Source organism: Lissotriton helveticus, chromosome 8, assembly GCF_964261635.1.
Source record: "Lissotriton helveticus chromosome 8, aLisHel1.1, whole genome shotgun sequence".
NCBI lineage: Eukaryota > Metazoa > Chordata > Amphibia > Caudata > Salamandridae > Lissotriton > Lissotriton helveticus.
Window position 1 is genome coordinate 1121177841 of NC_136069.1, and position 24539 is coordinate 1121202379.

Here is a 24539-nt window from a genome sequence, read left to right on the forward strand (position 1 = left end):
GAGTGATCGAGATCCAGGCAGCCTTACCTCTTCACAACCGATTCCCAACGAAGGAACTGACAACCCCTTCCAAAATCAGTTTCCCTCAGTCAACTGTCCCATCAGAGTAGTATCTTTGTTTCCTCCCCCATTTACTCAAGCTTCTCTTTGGCACGGCAAGAGCTAATATAACAGGTCAAAATAGAGGAGCGACTGGGTTAATATTAAAATTATCCTGTATGACGGGTAAGAGCAATGGAGTATGATCCCACAACCTGACCAGTGATGGGAGTACCTGGTCATATGATGATGATATCTGCACGCAGTGAGGGAAATTGGTCAAATATGGAGCAAATTACTGGAGTACATGGGTATAGAGGAGTATTCTTGGCAGATGATGGTAATGCCTGGCATTTAGTGGGCATACCATATGATGGCAACATGCCCCCATGATGGCTGTACCAGTATACACGAAGAGAGCCCATGGAAATGACTATAATTTGTGGGTATATCAAGGCAATACCTGAATGTGATCGCAATATCTATCATATCATGGCAGTATATGACTCTATGTGTACTTGAGTGTGCATGTATGTGTGACGTGATCGTACATGGAGCTTCAGCTGCCCCTAAGCAGACTAAAGGACAGATGAGAGTACCAAGCAAAAAGGCTCTTAATTTATTAAGCTCAGATGGATGAAAGGTTGAGTATGGATTGCTGGAATTTACTGCTGTGCCATCCAGCGGTTATGCAGTCTTGTCCGTGGGCTCATGAACTGTAACTGAATAAGACCTATTAGGTCAGTCAACGCTTGTTTGGATTTGAGTTACACATAAAATAAACCTTGGAAGGAAACAGGAAACTATTTCATCCTTTTAATCGCATAATATCTGGTCAATTGCTAGGAAATTTGGGATACATTGATGCATTTCAGTGAAATTCTGCTATGTGTTATTTAGGCACGACTGAATTTGCAAGGAAAAGAGGGTTTATGTGAATTATGTGGCACCGTCAGAGGTTGATTGTATTATAAACCTTATATATAACATTTCTTGTTTTACCACACTGGGGGTGAAATGGAGAATCAACAGGCATATCCATCTATGCTCCACTGTAATTAATTAGTGTGTGGGTTGCAGGGTTCTTAAATTCCAGCTTAAGACACAGCAATGCCATGTTTATGTCTGTTCTATATTAAAAAAAACAGCAAGACGCCATTTATTATCAGGTTTGCATAATGATCATTTACTTCCAGACCAAAACTGTACTTACATGCATTAGGGAATAGTATGACTGCTTGCCGGTATAAAAAAGATAGTGGAAGGGTCGGCCATCTTCTCCCCATTGTATTGCTAATGAAAAGCCAGATGAGACAAGTCAGTGTTAAACATTTACCAAATGACTACATTTAATTGCAGCCGTAAAACACTTTTATATCACTGATTAGCTCTTTAAAGACCACAGTCTAAAACATGTATTACTATGAAAACTGCCAATGACTTGAAATGTGTTTAAATAAAACAATAATTGTAAATATCGACCTCGTTGCAATACAAATCCAGGTTGTTAGAATGCTATCTCAGTCAGTAGGTATTCCCTCACATAGCCCTAATGCAAACTTAAAATATATTCAACCTTAATAGGAAAGACCGTGCTGTAACAGGCAAGAGAGCCAAGTTTATGTGTCAGACACAAACTCTACCACACGGTCCTAAAACTACTTTTTGCTTTATTGGTAATAAAAGGTGATGAAACGGGTACATTTCTTTCTAAAATGTATATGCATAAAAATGATTTTTTTAAATAAGTAGTGTAGGCGAATGTGAGTGATTTTTCTGTTTTAGTTTATTAAATACTGTACTTTTTTGTTTGGAATTTTATTTATTGAGTTTTCAAAGTAACATGGGTCATATCGTTCACTGGCATCCTGCAGCAACCAGTTCATGACCATGGATTAGAAAAAGAAATATAGAAACAAAATGAATAAACAGTACAACTCCAGCGTCATTGTGAATCCGCAGCAGGTGCAGGGAAAGAACAGCAATAGTAGAAGGCCGCTACATTTTCTTCATGGTGGTAGGGTGTGGGGGAGAACAAAATAGAGAGGCACCGTCGCAAAGAGGAGGGGGCAAATCACACAGAACCACTCAGATGTTAAACCTACAAACTTTCAGAGGTGTCTCAGTTCATGGTCCGTGGACTCTGGTGTCACCTATGCGGTTCTCCCGGTTGCGGGCGACCTCAGGGTGAGGGTGTGCTGGTTGGTTCACTAACTGGTCAAGTGCCGGCTGGGCAGCAGTCAGCGTGGGTGGATCAGTAGATCCTCCCTCTGACAAACCAGCATCGGATTCATCTTTTCCGTCAATGTCCTGGTCGTGCAATTTGGTAATCATACTACCCCAGATCTCAAGGTCTAGCTCTGCATCGTTGTCTGTACGGTCTCTCTGGAGTCTACACTCCTCAGCCACTGTCCACTCCAGGAGATCTGACAGCCATTTGGCCCACACGGGAGGGGTCGGGCTCGCACAATGTATAGCTATGAGCCTTCAGGCTAACACAAACCCATAAATGTTGCACTGTAACTGTCGTTTTATGTGAATTTCTGAGATTTTTTTTAAACGTACGTTAAGGTGTTTAAACCAAAGCTAACCATAACTTCACTTAATCCTTGAATTTTCAGTGATTTGTCAGTTTTTTTGATCACATGCCATTTCCTTCAGCCTGACTGCCCAAACCACTATGGGAAGCCTACCTCAGCTGTGCATGGCCTTTGGCTTGTGCCCAACTTGCCTGCCAACCGCTGCTGTAATGGCCTTCAGGCAGCCAAGCAGAGGCCAGCAATTCTTTACAAGAACCATGTGGGCAGTTCAACAAGGGCCCAGGGGCCTGTGTGAGTTCGCAGACCTTGAGTAGGGGTTTGTGGACCTGAGAGGGTTTCTAACGTGGGACCAAGAGTTCCAGGGTGGGGATTTTCAGAACCCGAGGTAGGTTTGCTGGCCCTTGGAGCTGCAATGGGGTTCACCAACCATGGAACAATTAATTGTAGCTTCATCTAAGTGGGGTGACGTCCCAGGAGGTCAGGGGAGACTACCCATGCTGCCTTCCGACTCCTTACTTCTTATTTTTAGGATGCAAGGATTGACCTTCAAATACTGCATAGGCCACTACAACAGATGTTTTTCTCGCGGCCGGCTTTGTGTTAGTACACTTGAAATGGATGATGGGATAAAAAACTCAATTTTCTTATCCCCAATCCTGGGGTTCTATTCTCCGGAAATAACACATTTGTTTTGCACTCCATCTAATATAACAAAAATATGTTCAGGTAAGGATTGCTCTGCTTACTGTAGCATCTGTCCTGCAAAAAATGTTGGTGATGGTGCGTCCTCGCCAGCTAGGATCTTGTCTGCTCTCGTTCAAACTTCAAATACTCTCTATCATGTTACGACTTAAGATTTCTGGTCACTGTCGAAGTTCCAAAGGAGTACAGTTCTCTCTGTCCTCTTCTTAGCTTATGGGTGTGGAGTTTGAAGGTTAATCCCTAAGAGCTGAGTTTTTCTCTCCTGAGGCGCAAAGTAAAAACTCCCAAATGATGGAGTACTTGGGTCTGTTTTTCCAGTTTGAAGGTCTCCAAAGTGCTAATGAATCTTCCTCTGGAGAAGCAGTTCATGGTAATGAAACCTTCTTTTCAGCTATCTTGATCATCGCTCAGTTTTTAAACGAAGGTGTGACTGTTGGTAGCACCTGCTAATGTCTTCTACTCTTTACAAGTGATGAACGTGGCCCCTGTTGCCAAGAAACAGCACTTTTTAAAGTTGCGGAAAATATACAACATTTCAACCAATGAAAACGTTCTAAGAATGTTTCAAAGCTTGCTGGAAAGTCAGTCAACATTTTAGAATTCTCATAAACAATACAATAATGAAGAAATTATGCATTTTTAAATTATTTAAATGGAGCTCAACTGTGCCAAGAGTTTGGGGACTTTAAATTGAGCCTGCTGATGTACCCAACACCTGTGAGGCGGGTGAGGTCCTCGAACTCTACTCATAATGTTTAGACTATGAACAAGGAACGCAACATGGGTCCACAAATTGTCCATAAGCTTGGTACATAGTTTGCAGACTATACGTACCAGCTCTCTACATGGGTCCACACATTTTTAAGCCTGCAAAGTTTGCTTAGAGTCTGTAGCATATGAGTTGTGTTTGTGGGCACCTAGGCCTGTTGGTATCACAAACGTGACGGATATGCTGTCCGCCATAATACGAGTCCCATTCTAAATTAGGGACTGATTAAGACTTTGGCGAATGGGTTACTCCATCACAAACGTGACGGATATCCCATCCACCGTATTAAGAGTTCCATTATATTCTATTGGATATAATGGAACTCGTAATACGGTGGACGGAATAGCGGACACGTTTGTGATGGAGTAACACGGCCGCAAAAACTCGTAAAAAGGCCCTAAGTGATGTTTGACACTTGGGGGTGCTACCACCTGAACCTGGGAGTCAGGAAATGATCACCTTGACACCTTTATATGAACGTTTTTTTCCTTGAGGTCCTGCAATGACAACCTCAACAGAATATTTTCTCTTGCAGCCAACCAATTAGTATTTGGGTCAGCTTTGAATTTACAAAGCCAAAAGGAACACTGGAGAAAAGCTCCCTATTCTAATGAAGTGTCTTTATTCTTTAAATCTAGATCCATGGCCAGCCCCCGAACCTGGGTACAGGGACAGTCTGAAAACTAATGGTCCCGCTATGTCTACCATTTCACCCTTCAAAGACCACCCGGTAGATTTTTCCTAATGGTAATATTTCAAAAATATTGAACAAATTTACATGTAACCAAATCGTTGATTAGTAAACATTGATGGATGCTGACAACTGTTCAATAAAAAGAGGTTTTAAAAAAAAATATTGAACAAATTGACACCAAATCAAGTAAATGCATTTCACTGAGTGAAGATGTAGTTTCATGCCAAGGTTGATGTAACTCAATCCAGCATTTTTAATTAATTCTAAACCCCTGCTTTGCATATTTGAAGGCTGTGGACAGTGAGGGATAGACGTCCACAGAGGGTTTGAGGAAGGGGAATGGTCGTAGTTAATCCTGAGCACGTTTGAAAACTATGTGCAGTGGGAGTTGGTAAGACAGAAGGTTGATGTAGAATATCACCATAAAATAAATATTTATTAAGAATAATTTTAGAGGTAATCTACAGCTTCTTCGGTTCATAACATAGGGGAGACTGCTGCATAGGAACTTCGAGTCATAGGATCCTAAAGGGGCATTGGAGGAGGCTTGTGACTCACCTGCTGCCTGTTGCTGTTACAGAGTGCAATAAAACACATTTCCAAGTCCCGCAGAGTGGGAGACTGCTGCGTGGAGACTTCAAGTCCCAGGATTTTCTAGGGGCATTGGAGGTGGCCCCTGACTCACCTGCTGCATGTTGCTGTCACGGAGCACTATAATGTACATTTCCACAGACCGGCTGCGCAAGCCAAGGGCGGGCCAGTCTTCACCCCTCAACACCCGAAAGAGGTTGTCCCGCCCCATTTTGGCTTCAGGAGAGCATTGTTCTACTACTATTGTGGTTTACCATCCACCAGCCCGGTAACCTTTTTAGCTAACTAATTTTGGGACAACTGGGGGCCTAATATGGGGAAGTGGAAACTGCAGAGGGACAAGGACATTGCCCCTAAGCAAACTTGCGGCACCACTCTTGACTCTTTCTTAGTTTGTGCAGTAGGGGTAATTACAAAAGAAATTAACCTGGCAGACGGGTGACTGTCTTTGGATGCAGGGGAGGGCCTTAGCAGCATGCCATCAGCCCTAGAAGTCCAACCAGCCCTCCATTCCCATTCCATCCTCCCAGCACATCCCCTCCAGTCCAGGAGAACCTGACTGAATGCCTCTTCTGAAATTTTAAGCATCAGTGTCTGTGCGCCTTGGGCCAAGAGAAAGCGTCAGGTAAAAGGATCTAGAAACCTTAAGCAACAGCTTAACATCTCAAGTCCTCGGGGTCCTGAGGAGCATCAGAATGACTTGGCATTTCTTGATCCAGCCTGGGATGGTATTTTGGAGAGACTCAAAGATATTATCACGCAGTGTTTTGCACCATTGGTGGAGAGACTTTATAAATTAGAGTCTGCTGTTAACTTGACCAAATCTTGCAGAATCATTAATGCGAACATAAACTCTCTTTCCTCCATAGGTTCTGCCAATTCAGCCCCTACTGGCGTTCCTGGTACCCTAAGTGGAACGGGTAGGCCCCCGGGTCCCTATTCTTCTCTCTCTGCCCTAGTCTCCCTCCCCCTGACGTGATTATTCGCAACCCCACTTGTATGTATGTATGTATGTATCGCCTATTTGTACCGCGCTTACTGTCACCCAAAGGGTATCCTGGCGCTTGACACTTAAAACACCGTGATGATATGCTGTTATGGCCAATTTATGCTGTTATGGCAATTACACTGCCCTGGGGAAAAGATAAGTTTTTAATCCTTTTTTAAAGGAGGAAAGATCCTCGACGATTCTCAGCGACAAGGGTAAAGAATTCCACAACTTAGCAGCGGTAAATCTGAAGGCACGCCCGCCCATCCGAGTCCTCATAATCTTGGGAACTGCCACCCGGCAGGCTGATGAAGATCGCAACGCTCTGGCCGCCATGTACCATGAGAACAACTTCTGCAGCGGGACAGGCCCCTGCCCATGAAGGGCCTTAAAAAACAGGCAAGCTGCCTTGAAATGGATGCGCTGAAAGATTGGCAGCCAATGAAGATCAGAAAGCGCCAGAGAAGAGGAATCGGAGCGCAGCCGTGAAAGAGCCAGCTTAGCAGCCATGTTTTGTACTCGCTGCAGTTTGCCAACCAAGTGGCTGGCGCCCCCAGAAGTAGTGCGTTGCAGTAATCAAGCCTGCTTAAGATGATACTACGCACTATCTCTGGGGGGGCGTGAACCGGGAGAATAGGAAGCATCTTGCGTAATGTGCGAAGCAACATCATGCAGGTGGCCACTGTTTTGTTCACAAACACATCCAGCTGTAGATTGGCTCCCAATATCACACCCAGGTTTCGAACAGAGTCTGCTGCCATGGCAGTGCCCTGGGAAGGAGATGGCCAAAAATCCGTCGGCAGAGGCCTCGGGATCCGATCCAAGGAGCAATGCAATACCTCAGTCTTTGAACTGTTAAATTACCTTCCATGGAGGCGGTTGTGGCCCTTCCACCTAGCAGGGAGAAGTCCAACATCTTGTTGGCTGTGGTGAGCCTGATAGGGGTCCAGGAAAGGGCGTTCAACCTGATAAAGGCCCACATAGTCTTAATCTGGCACTAGCTTGCTGCCCCTATGTGGCAATTATGGCCGGGGGCCCCTCAACCTGACCATAATGCCTTGGAATCTAAGTCGCAGTTGACAAATAAAGTGTGTCACTGGTTGTGTTGAAACGCTGACTTCAATATAAAAGAAAACTCTGACATCCTTTTTGTGAGGAGTGTGGAGTGGGGAGGCCCAGCGGCCAAAAGCCTGAAAGGCATGGTAATCAGCTGCAAGTCACCAAGTTTAGCTAGGCGTTTCAGCCACAGCACTGACATGCTGCACTCACAGATAAAGGCATCAATATTCTACCACTTGGTTTTCTTTTATCGCCATGTGGTCCATACTCTGGCACCAGTGCCAGCAAATCCTGGAGAAGACACTAATGCCCATAGCAAACAGATTTCTCCCTTTGTCAGATCTAGATTCTAATGACTGACTCACGAGCCCCCTGTTATTACCACCTAGCCCTAAAGTCAGTAGGCCACAACTGCCACCGCATCCCGTTGCTACGCCCTGTGACTGGGGGTGAGTGTGAGAGGCTGGCCTGGTATATGATCACAGTAAATAGCACTAACACACAGCGGGCCCCAGGGGGGGACCAAACCATATATTAAGAAAGTGGTACACCACTCGAGTCAGGACAATGTCGAGAGGACGTAGAATGCCTGAGACCCCAAGGAACCACCCAAGGTGAGTAGATGGGGACACCACGGAGTGCGTGTGCAGTGTGTGAACACGACTGCTTGCTCCTTATAAGTCTATGTGCAAGTAGCAGTTGGAATTTTAAAGATGAAGGACCCTTCCCAGTGGACCCTGAAGAAACCCAGTGGAAGACAGAAGGTTGGAGAGCCACCCCACCTATGGATACCTGGTAACCAAGTTACCTATCCCAGGGAAACCAGGTGCATAGGTGTGAAGTGGCGTCAGAGACCGGCGTCAAACCCAATGGAGGATTTCAGGAAAGTGCCGCTGCTGGAAGAGGAGAAAGTGTCCGTTGGAATCCAAACGTGGATTCTTGTCAAGGCATACCTGAAAGCAGAGGGGACAGAGTCTGGGTCCATTAAGAGTGACCAGGGTCTGTAGACGAATGCCCGCCCATGTCGGGTGCTTCAGGTAAGTTGACAGTGACCTTGACTCTGCAGGTGCGGGGACCAGGCGAACTTGAGGATGACCAGGAGCCGGATGCAAGCTTTCCCACGAAGGATGTCGAGTGCTGAGGGGTCGGCAGCACCAATAAGCCTTGGCAAAAGCAACCCACGCAGGAAGCCAAGTGGTGTATAAACATCGGTATTTAGTATTTTTGGCAACTGCTGTGGCAAGATTATGTATTGCCTCAATGTGGCTCCAGAAGGATGTGCCATCTTTTGAATTATGGAGGGCTAGATTCCTAGCAATCTTTAATATAGAATATAGCCTATATGCATTGAGAGGCAAACGGAAAAAGAAACTAGGCTGTGAAATCTGGGGTCCAGTTGCTATTTATATGGATGAATAAACCGTATGACCGTAGTTCTTCTTACTCTTTTGCTTTCTTTTTCCTCTTTGTTTCTTTTTTCTTGATGTAGGTTGTGTACTATGTAGGAAATTAAGTATATGGAACAAGTGATTGATGTACTGTATTGTGACTTTTGTGCAATCATGGATTAACAATAAAAAAAAAAGGAAGTCAAGGAAGTGTACGTTTCGGACTAGCAAGGCCCAGGAGACTCACCACAAGCAGGGGAGTCAGGGCAAGCCCAGAGCAATCCAATCAGGGGAGCCCAAGGAAAAACAAACATGACCCTCAATTGGACCCACAGGCTGGAGGTACAGGTGTCGCAAGAGGAGCTCAAGCAGCTTCACAAAACAACATGCCACGGAGCACACGATGCGAAGTGGTTGAAGATCTTTGTAGGAAAAGTTGCCAGAGGTTGGGGCCACTTGGAACCCAATGCATTTGTCACAGAATTGCCAACAAGCACATGCACTTGCAAAGGTTTGCGGTGCACAGGGGTTCGGATATTGCAGCACCCACGAGGGATACTGGCCTGAAACTCAGTGAGAGGGCAGCGCAGGGCCTCAAGGGACGTAGAAACCCACCTCCTGTGTTGCTGAGCCTTTCGGAGTCCGTAGGAACTCGGGATCAGCAGACTGGTCAGCAGTGTTGCGGTGCCTGTGAATGCAGGGGAGTGACTCCTTCACTCCAAGGGAGATTATCTTCAGGTGTCTTGGATGCTCCACATGTCCTACACGGATCCTGTACGGTGCACAGGCACAGACATGGCAGAAGACTGAGAGGGAGAGGAAGACAGGCCCAAACAAAGTCCAGCGAAGTCCATGGTGCCCAGATGGTCGAAGTGCAGTGGTTTCAGTTCTGAATCTTGTCTATGATGAATCTAAGGTCCTACAACCAGGTAAGCCCTTAAGTACTCACGGGAGAGGGTTGGAAAGATTCAGGGGACCCTCCCAGGTTACTCCCATGTCCTTTGTCCAGTTTTGCACCAGAGCGGGAGCCAACGGCTCCCAGGACAGGTTTGAACTAGACTATGCACAGGGACACCAAATGTGCCCCTCCAGCAGGTTTTCGGGTGCTGGCAAGCACACCCACCCAGCCCTAATACACTAAATCCTGTCTGGGAGGTGGTCACACCTCACTGTGATAGAATGCCTATTGTTCTGCCTTTCCCCTGCTCGAGCTTGGCTCAGCAGCAGGAGGGCAGAAATGTGTCACTGGCGGCAGCAACCATTTTATGCTGTCTAGAGCTAGAAGGCTGGTACCGGGAACACAGAGAGCCCCACGAAGGGCCTTTCTGGTGGGTGGAATCATACCTCCCATACCAGTTATCGGTGTGGGTGTATGATTCCAACATGTTTGACACCAAACATGATAGGGTTGGTTGCACCCGTTTTCGAGATGGTCATCAGACGGTCGCGTAATGCCCCTCTATATTAGTATATGGCTGCTTTACTGACAACCCAGGAGAATGGACTCCGTAGACTGCAGGGTTGTCCTGCTCATGCAGGGGCACCCTCTCACCTAGAACAAATCTGGGCATCATCATGGACGACGTACTGTCCATGAAGGACCACATACGATCACTCTGGGGCAAGGGCTTTGCAATACTCAAACTTCTGGCAAAAATCTTTCCCTGGATACCTTTGGACTGCCGACGTACAGTCACTCAAGCCCTTTTGGTCAGCCGCCTTGATTATGGCAATGCACTTTTCGAAGGGATGAATGAACAACTCTTCTCCCGCCTACAGGTCCTACAAAATCAGGCGGCCAAACTGGTCTGTAATAAAGGCAAGCGAGACTCCGCATCCGCCTGCCTTAGGAAACTTCACTGGCTACCGATGCGCCAGAGGGCCACTTTCAAAATACTCTGTCATGCGCACAGAGCTCTTCATAAGACTGGCCCCACAATCCTTCAAGGGAAAATTGACTTCTACATCCCCAACAGGAACCTAAGATCGAATCACTCAGCTCTGGCCAAATCTAAACGTATCCATAAAACAAGAACGGGCGGACGCGCCTTCTCATATCTGGCAGCTAAAAGGTGGAATGAGTTACCTATAGATCTCAGACACACCATAAACTACCTTCAGTTCCGCCAAAAATTAAAAACTCACCTTTTCCCAAAAAGCTAATCCCCCAGCATAGCCATCAGCAGTCTCCCTCGTTTTCATAGCGCCGTGATTTCCCATGGGATGAGTGTCGCGCTTTATAAATACTGGAAATAAAAATAATAAATAAAAAACACCCTGCCCTCAGGATTGTAAAGACCTGCTATCGGGGTGATTTATAGGTTTTAAGTACAGTGACCCTTAGCTATAGTAAACCTATATTTTAAGTAAGTGGTGCATGCACTGACTTACACAGGCTGCAATGGCAGGCCTGTAGTTCCATTTTGAATGGTCTCTCATGGGTGGCATAATACATGATGCAGCCCATGGGAGGCCTCTGTGGTTCCTATGCCCTGGGTACATGTGTACCATATACAAGGGGCTGACAAGGGTACCCCAGTATCCAATCTGGGGTGTACCTAAGTACATGTATAACAGTTCAGGGAGAAAGCAGATAGACTGGGGTCCTGATTAGCAGGATCCCAGTCAGACTTGTCAAAAACAGCATTGCATCCAGCAAAAAGTGGGACCAACGATATGAAGCAGATCCTACTTTCCTAAAGTGAGTGTCTGAAAAGGTTCAGCGATCCGTCCATCATCTCCTTGTGTTTACTTTGTTCACCCTAAGTGGAAGGATATGCCCAGATGCGGGCCCCTTGCTCACTTTGCCACTGGATTCAAGCTTGACTGGCAGATGAGGGGTGAAACTCCAAAACCGGTCTCAGGATACTTGTTCCCAGTCCAGGGAAGACCTGGCTTGGCAGTTCAGGCAGGATTGTTCCCATGATGAACAGGGTCAAGACTGATTTGCATATGGCTGGATCTGTACTGGGGTGGCGAAGTGAGCTAAAGATCGATGATGGATTAAACCCAGATCTGTGACCAGGGTTGAGTGTTTGGAAAGTTTCAGCGCTCCTTCCATCATCACCTTGTTTTTACTCCGCTTTTCTTTATTTGCAGCTGCTAACCGATCATACTGTGTCTTTTGCATTTTCCTACTTTTTAAAAAGTGCCCTGTATTGGAACAAAGTCATGAATTCTTAATGTGCGACAGTATATTTTAATCTGGTGTTGATTTGTTTGTATCATATATAAAGGTTTTTATTTACTTTAACTTTGGAACTGCAAAGTTTTAACCTCATTTCTATTTATATGATCTTTTGTTAGTTTTTCTTTTTTATCATGTTTTATATTGTATGTAGATATTTTTTATAAGTACATCCTATAACCGAATAAAGACTTTATTCATTCATTCATCCAACATGTTAACATTTATTTTAAACATTGTCAAAAATCCCCTTAAACAGCAGTTAAAGAGATATTAGGACTCCAAAATAAAACTGAAAAAGCCTGAAATTGGCCATCCATTGCTAGCGGCACTAATCATAACTAGGGCGCATACCATGCGACCAATAACTCACATTCAAAATTCCATCGCTCTAAAAGAAAACACGATAGGGGTGTACCCTCTCCCCATTCCTTTTTGCAATGCAAATATAGCTGTTTAGAATTAAAAGAAGACTACACCAATTAATTAAGCATATACCTTTTGATACTGAAGAGTATAAAACAAGCTCATTAGCAGATAAAATGGTGCTCACTTTTATAAAACCAGATAATCCAGTGCCTGCTATGATACCGATCTGGAACCCTGCAAGAAAGTGGAAGATTTCAGGGTGGCCAAGGACAGGTCTGAGATCCTTACTGTGTCTTTAAGACCATCTCAAGTCACTAGACTCCAGGAATTCAAATGGGCACAAAAGTCAATTAGGTACTTCGCTACGTGCATCAGCAAGTCGGTGGAGTCGCTCTTAGGGTCTAAATGGCTTGGGTTGAGATATGATATCAAGAGGGAGCTGATTAACTCAAACACACAGTACACTTCTCTGATGGGCAGAAATGAGGTCCCTAAAATAAATATGTTTCTGTGATTTCTCTATCAGTTGCAAGCAAGACTTGTATCCAAACTGCATCTGGAACTTCGGAACTGTGAAGCAAAAACGTTTGCTCTATCTTTTTGGAAGGGAGTGGGAGTGATGCCACGAAGTGTTTAAAAAATGTTGATAACCTACACTAGAGAGGGAGGCTTGTAATGCCTCAAAATAAAAAAAGTTACTTAGGTTTGGTAGCATTCTTTCTGGTGGATACTCTAACAGCACCTTTCTCACATTGAGACTATCCTCGGAATCTGTGGTTAGATAGAGTATCCACTGGAAAGAACCTTACCAGAGGTAAGTAACTTGTTCTTCTGATGGATACTTCTAACCAAAGATACATCACCTTGTCAATAGATACCAAAGCAGTATCTCCCCAGGTGGTGGTTTTGTGGAGTGGCTCAAACCAGGAAATCCTCCAAGACAGATCGGTCGAAAGTGCCCTCCCGCCAGACCTGGCTATCCAGGCAGTAATGCTTCATGAACGTATGGACTGACGCCCACATAGTAGCCTGACAGATGTACAAGACTGTCACAGCACGCACAGCTCAGTGATAGTAAACAAAATGGGATACTCCTAAAAAATATTTAGGGTTACAAACAGGTCTACTGTTATATTGTCAGTTATAAATTAATTGAGAAATCTGAGAAGTGGCCCTAACCATGCCATCTAGGAGGCAAGATTTAAGGCAACTGAAGACTTTTTGTTAACAAAATCCCTGCAGTTTGAGCATCTGGACTATTAGTGCTCAGATGGACTACTTTGCCTTTCCCCCCTTTCTATTCCCCCTCCCCCTCCCCACTTTACCTGAGAACTGCATAGGCATTCCTCGAGGCAGAAGGTATCCAGTATATCATGAACAGAGATAAACATTCAGGTTCATCTATCTACACCCTCCCTGCTAAAATCTACAATATTCTTTCCCCTTTAGCCAAACACAATGCCTCATCTGCAGATATTGTTTCCCGGAGGTTCCAACATACGCGTGTCACTCCTATCTTCATGAAGCATTCTTTGGATCCTGATACCATGGCCTCCTAAAGTAACCTGCTTCCATATATGTTCACACTACTGGAGCAAGCAGTTTCCTTGCAGCTCCATGAATTTGTAACTGCAATCTCTGTTTTCCTCCAGGTGCTATTGGGCTTTAGCCCTGGTTTTAGTACCAAGTAGGCCATTGTGTCAATCCTAGATGAGCTGTGTAGTTGCATGGATTGCAACATGTCAGCTACATTTATCCAGTTAGATTTCACGGCATCCTCGATAGAATGAATCTTCACATTCTTCTCAAGAAGCTATTGGAAACAGGCATATGCAGCACAGTACTCTGCTGGTTATCCAGCTTTCACTCCAATATATCCTTTTAGGTCTCAATACCACTTTTTAGATCTACTGTCAGAATCTTGGACTGTGGAGTCCCTCAAGGTTTCAGCTCGTCTCCACTTTTACTTAATTTTTACATGGCTGCTTTGACTCATCTTATCCAAGTCAGTGGTTTTGTCCTGTTTCTTTGTACAGATGAAGCACAAATTCTGCTGAAGGCTGCTGGAAATGCTACAGTGGCGATCTCTGCTTTTCATGAATTACTGGCCACAGTAGAGCCTTGATTGAGCAAGGATCAAGTTGAAGGTTTTAAATAAAACAAAGCCAAGGTCTCAAGTAGGACGAAGTCAAGATTGAGATTCTCAGTCCCATAGGAACTTCTGGGGTCCCTGTCTGGGAATATCCTTACTGGCTGACTTCATTCAACCCCAAGCCATCTCTTTTCAACTGTGTGGAGACTTTGCTCGTAATGGCTAAGTGCAAAGCCACAGGTAATTTATGCTCGTCTCCTAATAGCTCCACCAATAAAAGCACTATGGATACATTTATTGTGTTGGAGGTATGGGTGCTGAACAAGGGAAATTTGCTTATGGAAAGAAGGCTATAGAATGAGGGGTCTGCCCAGGGTGCGTCTTTGGGCATTACTTGTAATCTTGTTTGTTTCCCAACAATGGCGCCTCAACAGTGTGGGCTAGCAGAGCCCTCAACCTACTGAACTGGGGGCTAAGAGAAATGAGCAGAAACTCCCCATCACCATTGACAGAGGTGTCAACACGGATGGTGTGGACATTTGTCATTACACTTGGGAAAACGCAAAGTGAGCGCCTGTGTGACAGAGTGGGTACCCTAATGTGCGCTCTTATTAGGCCACTTTCAGACAGACTGCCATAGATTGAGTCATTCTAAACAAGCTGGAGGCCTTGATGGCATTAGCATCAGAAAGTGCTGGAGTATCCTCTGCATTTTCTTCAGCGGCTTTGACGCAGGAGGCACCTCTATTGCACCTATACAGGCTAGCACAGCAAACAATACCTCACAACCTAAGACAAGTCCATGGTTGGGTGTCAGAATGGAGGGCAGAATAGGAGCTAGAATAGAGATCGCCACTGTAGCATTTCCAGCAGCCTTCAGCAGAATGTGTGCTTCATCTGTACAAAGAAACAGGACAAAACCACTGACTTGGATAAGATGAGTCAACGCAGCCATGTAAAAATTAAGTAAAAGTGGAGACGAGATGAAACCTTGAGGGACTCCACAGTCCAAGATTCTGACAGTAGATCTAAAAAGTGGTATTGAGACCTAAAAGGATATATTGGAGTGAAAGCTGGATAACCAGCAGAGTACTGTGCTGCATATGCCTGTTTCCAATAGCTTCTTGAGAAGAATGTGAAGATTCATTCTATCGGGGATGCCGTGAAATCTAACTGGATAAATGTAGCTGACCTGTTGCAATCCATGCAACTACACAGCTCATCTAGGATTGACACAATGGCCTACTTGGTACTAAAACCAGGGCTAAAGCCCAATAGCACCTGGAGGAAAACAGAGATCGAAGTTACAAATTCATGGAGCTGCAAGGAATACTGCTTGCTCCAGTAGTGTGAACATATATGGAAGGTGGTTACTTGGCTTTTAGGAAGCCATGGTATCAGGATCCAAAGAATGCTTCCTGAAGATAGGAGTGACATGCGTATATTGGAACCTCCCGTAAATAATATCTGCAGATGAGGCATTGTGTTTGGCTAAAGGGGAAAGAATATTGTGGATTTTAGCAGGGAGGGTGTAGATAGATGAACCTGAATGTTTACCTTTGTTTATAATATACTGGAAACCTTCTGCCTAGAGGAATGCCCATGCAGTTATCGGGTACAGTGGGGAGGGGGGAGGGGGAATAGAAAGGGGAAAAAGGCAAAGTAATCCATCTGAGCACTAATAGTCCAGATGCTCAAACTGCCTAAGGCACTGCCTCAAAACTGGTTTGCGCCTCAGCAGCTACCTACTATTAGCCTTCTGCCTGAAGCCTGCCCTTATGTTCTCACCCTAACCAAAGTTCCCTTGCTTGGAGAGGGAATATTCCAAATCCCAGTGCAACTTAAGAACAAGGTAACTCACTGGCTCAGCAAACACCCTGACTTCAGCCCTTCCCTATTCAACCACCTTATTTTAGTGGGAAGAGTATCACGGACAGGCCCTTCTGGAACAAATGCCACTAGGAACACCATTGTTATACATTTTAATAACCATTTCATTGTCAGGTGCTTACTTTTCGTGTTTGCAATCTTTATGGCAGTACTGGTAACATTTTGATATTCACTCTTGGTTTTCATTATAAAGCAGCTTTTCCATGACCGAAAGATGATCCACTCCATAAAGGACCACAAGCCCCAGCACCTGAAAACAGCATTTCCTTGCAAAATCACTTTTTACCATTGCAAGATCTTACAGATATTGACTGACAATATTGTCTTTCCTCCTGCAGCAGCCCCAGTATAGAAGCCAGCCCAGATCCTAGGCCAGCTTGCCCCTTGCCCCACCTGCAGCAATTTGTTCCTCCTTAACTTAGGTTCAATAACGGCGGCGAGCTAGAATATAGCTCAATATGAAGCTAGTGCAGAGTGTAGTGTGTGGTGACCTTTTAAAGAAACTTTTGACATTGTTTTGCTGCAGGAGACATACGAGGTATCCGAGATTTAGCATGATGAGTATAGTTGCCGCGCAATCATCCACCTCGGGGAGAGCAAAGGGGGGCTATCAATTTGGATAAAGCATTCACTTAATTGTAAGGTTATTCACGTTAAAGTAGATAGCAGCATGATACAGGAATTAGTTGTAATGGGCAACAATTGCCATTTTTGCCTTTTTAGAATGATGAATTTTATATTCAAACACTACGAACTACAAGAGACTGTTTGAGGTGTTTGACTCTGTTGCGAAGTCTTATGGGGCAATCTGTACTGTAATAATGCCATTTATATAGGGATTTTCATGCAGTTTTAAAAGTTTGTGCCTGTATCAAGCTCATAGGTCTGTCAGAATTCCAGTCAGCATGCACACATGTCCAACTTTGGAGGTATCGAACTTGGGAACTTCATATTAGAGAGAGACTTGATAAGTACTCACAAGCTATACTCTACATACATTCCATTTGTTCCCATGCTTTTTGGTCATGGATGTTCAACCATAATCGATTCAATATTTTTGTCCAGGTCAATTCTTAGCTCTGCCTCAAAATGTGAAACTTGATATGGGCATTGCCGCTCATCATAACCCCATTAACCTTTCTATTGATCTTCCAGTATCATAATCTATTTTCCATCCAGGGTCTAGTCTTCGTATGAGGAGTAAAGTTAATAATTTGCGCCTGGTATGGAAATGATCTAATCCCTCTATCTGTTTTAAAAAAATCAATTAAGGGCAATTTTGAGGCTTTTATCATCTGCCACACAGCTGAGGAGGAGTGCGGGGCTGCTACTGAGCCTCTCAAAGACATATGTGTAAGGGTAAGAGTACTGCTTATGAAGCCTGCCCACTGCCCTGATGCAGGATTTCAAAATGGTTTGATTCAAATGGTTCAATGGCTAACCGTGACTTGATAAATGACCTTGGAACTTAAACGAGGGACAGTGAGTTAAGTGAGGAGATGCAGAGCCCACTACAGACATACCCTCTAATGAAGGAAGCATTAGATTACGGGGTGGAACCTGGAGGACAAATTGGAGACTAAGCTATTCTGGCTAACAATTAGCAGGACAAGGAATAGTAACGGGGATTAGATGTCACTATGATCACACATTAGGCAGATGACTGGGTTGACAATTTTTCCGAAGTTTATAGTCTCACTAGCTGCGAAGTCCAGAATACAAGTCGGCCATTTGCAGGCGATCCTAGTACCTGTCTAAAGATAGGCTTGGATGAAGCAACAAGATCCCTTCAAACAAAGCCCCCAGCCCTGACGAGGTTTGATTGACCTACTTAAGTGTATTCATGATATCTGGGCACCCCAGGTAAGTAACATTTTGAAAAGATTGAATTCTGCTAACTTGCAGTACATATCTTTAAAAAAGGGAACTGAACAGACCCTAGTTATTATCGACCAATCTACCTTATCGATTCAACAACAAATGTTTTGAGGAGAATGATTTTTAATACAATTAGAACTAGGGTCAACAATCATACCATTTTAAGATTCTGTCAATATGGGTTCAAGGAGTATCTTAGTAGAATAACTTTCAACTTCTCAGCAGCAAGTATGTTATTGCCAGGCACTGCCCAGTGTACTTGACCTTCATGGACCTGTCTAGCGTATTCAAATGCATTAATAGCTCCAAGTTATTGCACAGGCTAATAGACAAAGACATGGGTCCTGCCCTGGGTAACTTTTTGTCCTCTTTTCATCAGACCCTACCCGCCAATGTCTGTTTTGGAGCAAATGGCGAGTGTATGGTGCCTTTTTGTCTAGAAAGAGGGGGGTATCAGGGTTGTATGTTAGCTCCTATTCTATTTACACTCTATAATAACGACCTGAGTAACTATCTGACCTCGTGCAGATAGAAAGTACTGTGAATCAGCAATCTTCATGCCCCAACTTTACTGTATGATGATGAAGCAGTGTTACTGGCATTCAGGCCAAGGAGCCTGTCGCTCCTGATAAAAGGTTTTGCTAATTTTATAAAGGACCTATATATGGATATCAATTACTCTAAATCCCATATCATGGCTTGCAGTACTAAGAAACAAAGACAAATTAACTCCAACAAGCTAATTACGGTGACCAGCATTCCATATCTGGGGGTTTGTTTCCATTCAACTGCCCTCTGCCATACTAATGTATCTGCCAGGCACCTCAAATTTTTTCTGTCAATCAGTCAGTAACTTGATCACCCTAGTGGGGGGGGGGGGGGGGGGGGGGGGTAAGCCAACCACAGCCTTTCTCAAAATATATAAAGCACAATGTGTTCCTGTAGCAACTTATGGTGCGGGTGACTCGGGCTCTGCTAACATTGATAGCGTCCAAGTCGAAGAAAATCGTTCTCGTAACAGACTTTTGTCCCAGCCTCCCAGCTGCCCTCACTTAGTCACGAAGTACTAAAGCAGAACCTCATTAGATTTTCACCCTTGGTGCTTTGATTATCCATATGGAACAATCCCTGTGCAACTTTTAATCAGAGATTAGATACAACCTAAATATCCCAAGGCTCTCCTACATAAACAATTGCTTTTCCTTGTATGACAGAGGTCTTCAAACTGGGGGGGTAGGCTCCCCTGGGGGGGCATTAAGTTATCTCAAGGGGGGGGGGGCAGTCTCTGGCCAAGTGAAGCATCATACTTTGTTTTAAGTGTTAAAAACATGAGCAGCAGTAAACCACCTTGTAATGGGCCATCACTAACAACTATTGTCATTTCTATCCTGACTCGGAGCGAGTGTATACAGGTGTGGCAGAGCTTAACAGCAATGTTTAGACATATTTAAACATTGCTAATTTAGCAGAATAATGGTGAAAAAATTGAGGCGGGACGAGGATTTCTTTTTTTTTTTTAATTACAAGGGGGCGCAGCATTAAGAAGTTTAAAGGCTACTGATGTAGGCCATCCCTTTTTACTAACCCGAATAGCATGACCAACCTTGATGAATGTTGGCTGATGCTTGCTTTTATGGATGCCAGGCGTACTAAACGTGATCTGAAGGAAAATGCGAAACCTACAAATAAGCAATACATTTTCCTCTAGACTACTGTTGGTATTGAACCATATTTATTGTATACTGTCAGTCAGCAGACAAGGTCACTATTATTGAGATTTAGAACTGGTTCTATACGCAGCCTCTTTTGCTTTCCTCTAGGATATTTTGGTGGTGACTGTCCCTCAGCTTATCCCTGTGACGAATTTTCCCAACAAATCCTGTTAAATTTCATTTTTTCAGCAAATTTATGTCAAGTATACCAGGTTCCATCTCTTGCCAATTGTGAACGCTATGTAGACAGGGTCTCATTTTTCTTCAGCCTCACAGAGATCCTATGATTTGCTTCGGAGTTTCCTCCGTTTTAAAATGCACTGTCTGTTTTCCTAAATATATGCCTTTTTTAACTTTTATGATTTTTTTAATGCTTTTAAATATTGTGATTTTATGTACATGTGCTTTTATTGAATACATTATCTTTGATTGATTGGCAGGCTGTAATAATTAATTAGTCTGTGATTGGTGTCTCAGGTCGACTTAGTGGCAATGCCCTGCTCTTTCAAGCTGCGCACCTTAAAACACATTTTATATCGGATTTATTTCTCACGCAATATGCAGATTGTGCATTTCTTAATTTTGGCCAGCCTCAATTACTGTAATTATATTTACCTCGGCATGTCTGATTACCTGATCCATGAACCACAGATCGTTCAGAATCATGCAGCTGGACTAGTGCAAAAACTTAATTTAAAAGATCACATTTTTTACAGCTTTGATGGAACTCCACAGGTTCCCTGTAAATTCCAGCATTCTATTCAAATCCACGTGCCCCACATGTAAGGCCATTTATTCCTCTCAGTTCCAGCTTTACTATGTATCAACTTTCAAGCTTCTTTAGATCGAAACACTAACTTCTCTTATCAGATCCCATAGTTTGCGTTGGTGGTCGTGCTTTCTCCATACTTGCTGCGATAAAGTGGAATTCTCTACCTGTACAACTTGGAAAGATGACTGACATAGGCAAATTTAGAAAGGCATTACAAATGTGACACGCTATAAAACACAAGTACGAGGGGGAATAGAAGGATACAATCAGATGTATCAATAGGTTACTTATGAGCGCAACGGCAGTTGTAAACCATTGATCAGTTACTGATTCCGCAGTTTGAGTAGTAACTCATTTTAAAATGGGTGGTTGGACTCCTGGGACAGCTACCCCTTTGGAAATCGTGGTGGGAGGAGCAGAAATTGATCCAAGGGCAAAAATGCATGCTGCCCAATGTATTTAGAACACAGCCACATTTTCTGAAGAACCATCTGGTCTATGGGATGCTGTAAAAAAAATGGTGCTACACTATGAATGCAAACGCAAGAATGGGGGTCTGGTGTCTCTCGCAGGATTTCGTCCATGCATTTGCAGCCCTTATTCAAGGGTCACAAAAAGCTTAATTAATATTAATGAGATAGAAGGTTTTGAGACCCTATAGAAATATATAACAACAAAGGGAACCAAGAAAGGACAATGTTTTATGGGGTCCAGTGTACGTGTCCAATAGACTAGCCACAAAGTAATGTACAAAGTTCCCCAGATGGGGTGGAGAGAGGGTAGAGTATGTCGATATGAAGCGTGTACAGAGAAGGAGAAAGAAAAGCCAAAGAGGGGAATACCCTAGTTGGGACTAAAACCCTCACACACCTAGCAAGCTAGATGTCATGCTTCATCATATGGGTTTGCTCCTCGCTGAACTGGCGCTGCAATGTTCAGCGGGCACCCATAAAGGGGCTCTTTAACGGAGATCTTTAATCCCTGCCATATGGTGCATGCGGGTGTGCGGGGAAGAAAGGGGTGTAGTCGTGAGAAATGTGGTGAAACTTAAAAAAGGTGGGTCAGTCCACAATGACAATGATATAAAAATATTCATACAACCTTATGCCATGAGGCCAGCTGCTCTGTCCTGACCAGACGGTGGGGGTAGGTGTTAGCGGCTTCGACCGCACGCTATCCGGGTTCCTGACCTTTACGTGCAGGTCCCACTGGAGCAGACTGCGGGGCATCTTATGATCTCCCTTAGGGTCACCCATACTCAGCAGGATTTTCTTGCCTGCCCCTTTATGACCTCATGGCATAAGGTTGTATGAATATTTTTATATCTTTTTCACTGTGTAGTACGTCCCACTTAGGTCCTGATGAAATGCCCCCCAGGCATGAAACATGTTGACCACACCAGGGGGTTGTAGATATCTTGCCCAACATTACCAGCAGCAACTATCTCCCCTCCCACTATTTTAACCAAGGGCGCCAGCCACGCCAATAAATTTCATTGTGGACTGACCCACCTTTTTTAAGTTTCACCACATTTCTCACGACTACACCCCTTTCTTCCCCGCACACCCGCATGCACCATATGGCAGGGATTAAAGATCTCCGTTAAAGAGCCCCTTTATGGGTGCCCGCTGAACATTGCAGCGCCAGTTCAGCGAGGAGCAAACCCATATGATGAAGCATGACATCTAGCTTGCTAGGTGTGTGAGGGTTTTAGTCCCAACTAGGGTATTCCCCTCTTTGGCTTTTCTTTCTCCTTCTCTGTACACGCTTCATATCGACATACTCTACCCTCTCTCCACCCCATCTGGGGAACTTTGTACATTACTTTGTGGCTACCCTATAGAAATATACATTTTGCTCAGCAACTCATTAGTTCATCAGTCGCATTGCAAAACGAAGGGCAATTTGCAAATCAGTCGGCAGGCAATGTGCACATCCTGAATGCAGTCTACCCTCAGTAATTCTTCATGCACAAGATCCATTGTGTAAAAGAGGTACCTCAGTGAAAACAGAGTTGCTCAACCCAGGAAAAACGACAGAGACGAAGGCAGGCCCGGACTGGGAACCCAAATCAGCCCTGGCAATTTTGATAGACCAGCTCCCCTGCTGCTTTTGATACTGGAGGTCGATATAGCAGCACTGCTGCAAAACCGCCCCCAGTAACAACAAGCATTTTCAATGAAATAGGTCTCACATTTACGCGAGTTTGAGCCATTGACATTGCAAATAATAATGCCTTTCATTTTTGTTTTTGTTTTAAAAACATAAATAAAAGGAATTGTTATTTACAATGCCAATAGCTGAAACTCTCATAACTGCGAGACCTATTGCATTGCAAATGCTTGTTAGTAAGAAGCTGGTACTGTGATAACAGACCCAAGAAAGGGACGGGGCTAAATTCGTCGTCTCAGGTAGCTTTTAATACAGGCTGCAGGTCCAACCGGACCGTCCCACCTCTCTGCTTCTGGCTGCTTCGACAAGCAATCGAAGGCGGGGCCGCACCGGCCTAAGGAAGATTGGGGGCGGATGCGAGCCTGGACTGAGACTGATCGGAACTGTTATCCGAGAGACATAAGTGGATGTTCTTGTTAGACTTCTTTCTTGATGCCCATCAATACACATTTCAGGCTGCCATCAGTGAAGGGAAACATGCACTGTGGTCGGCGTTGATCCACATTTCCTTTTCGCAATGCAGCACTGGATCTTGCGTTGCTTGTTTCTATTTAACTCTGAAATATCAAACAATTACGAAGTGGAGAATGAGAGGCCTGCAGGGTTTATTATGATGATGGCGAAAAGACGAGACAGTGTAGTATTTTCCTATGCTTTATAAATGACTGTTTTACCACTTGTGGATCTTTCTTGATGAACGGACGATCTAGCCTCATTTTGTGGACAGTATACGGTGGTGTGTCCCCCTATTTGTCGGGCGGCCAGCCATTTTACCCCAGTCTGCTTCACCATCAGGGTGACAAGATGTGATGACATCTGAAACTCATTATGTGAGAGTAGATGCATTGGAAATAGTATGCACATGGATCAAAAACGCCCGTATGCTGAAACCTCTATTAAGTTCTATGACCATAGGAAGCCTACCGAACTGTCAATGATGCCAGCCCCCTCGGAAAACGAAAAAGGGACCCCTGTAGCCTATACCAGTATGGCATCGGCCATTACAGCGCAGAAACGCGTCCATCACAGTTTTGTGTGGTGCAGATATTGTCTGGTTGAAGTCGCGCGCGTTGTACACGAACAAAGGCAGGGGTGTGGGTACAAAGTAAAGCACACTGCAACTAACTAGGAAAGTTAAAGCGTGCCATGCGTGCGTTCTGCTGAAACGCCGGCGAGCCGTACATGTGCACATCGCCTGTCCGGGTGCGTGCACATCTCCTGTCCCCCTTTGGCAAAAAATCGACGACAATAGATCTCGCCAAGTGAGCAGCGCATGCGTTGCATCGCTAGGCAAGACCTAAAAACGGCCCCAGCGCTGCAAAATCGGTCCCTACCCTTCCAGATTCCCAGGGAAACACCAGATGCCTGCTACAGCCAGTCTGGCCTTGGACGAAGGTAATCAAGGGATTAAAGCGTATTGGGTGGAAACTGAGAAACACAGAGAAGACTGCCATTGGGCCCCTCCAGGTGCTGTTCTAATCAGTAAAGGTCTACAAGAGTTTGGGCATGATTAAATTCTCGGTGGAGGGGTTACTCCATCATAACGGTGATGGATATCCCGTCTGCAGAAATATAAATCTCACTATATCATATGGGATTCATATTTCGGCAGACGGGATATTCTTCACTGTTGTGTCGGAGTAACCCGACTGCTGAGATCTAAATCAGGTGAAGTCAATATCAAGCACAATAGTGAA

At 44.4% G+C, this 24539-nt stretch overlaps 1 protein-coding gene across 1 annotated transcript in view; it reads right to left on the minus strand.

The window, feature by feature from the left end:
* MRPS9 (mitochondrial ribosomal protein S9) overlaps positions 1-24539 on the minus strand; it is a 470563-nt gene that overhangs the window by 267404 nt on the left and 178620 nt on the right. Inside the window, exon 5 of the mRNA XM_078657998.1 lies at positions 1253-1332. Within this exon, the coding sequence (XP_078514124.1) occupies positions 1253-1332 (80 nt within the window). The remainder of the gene's footprint in view (positions 1-1252; positions 1333-24539) is intronic.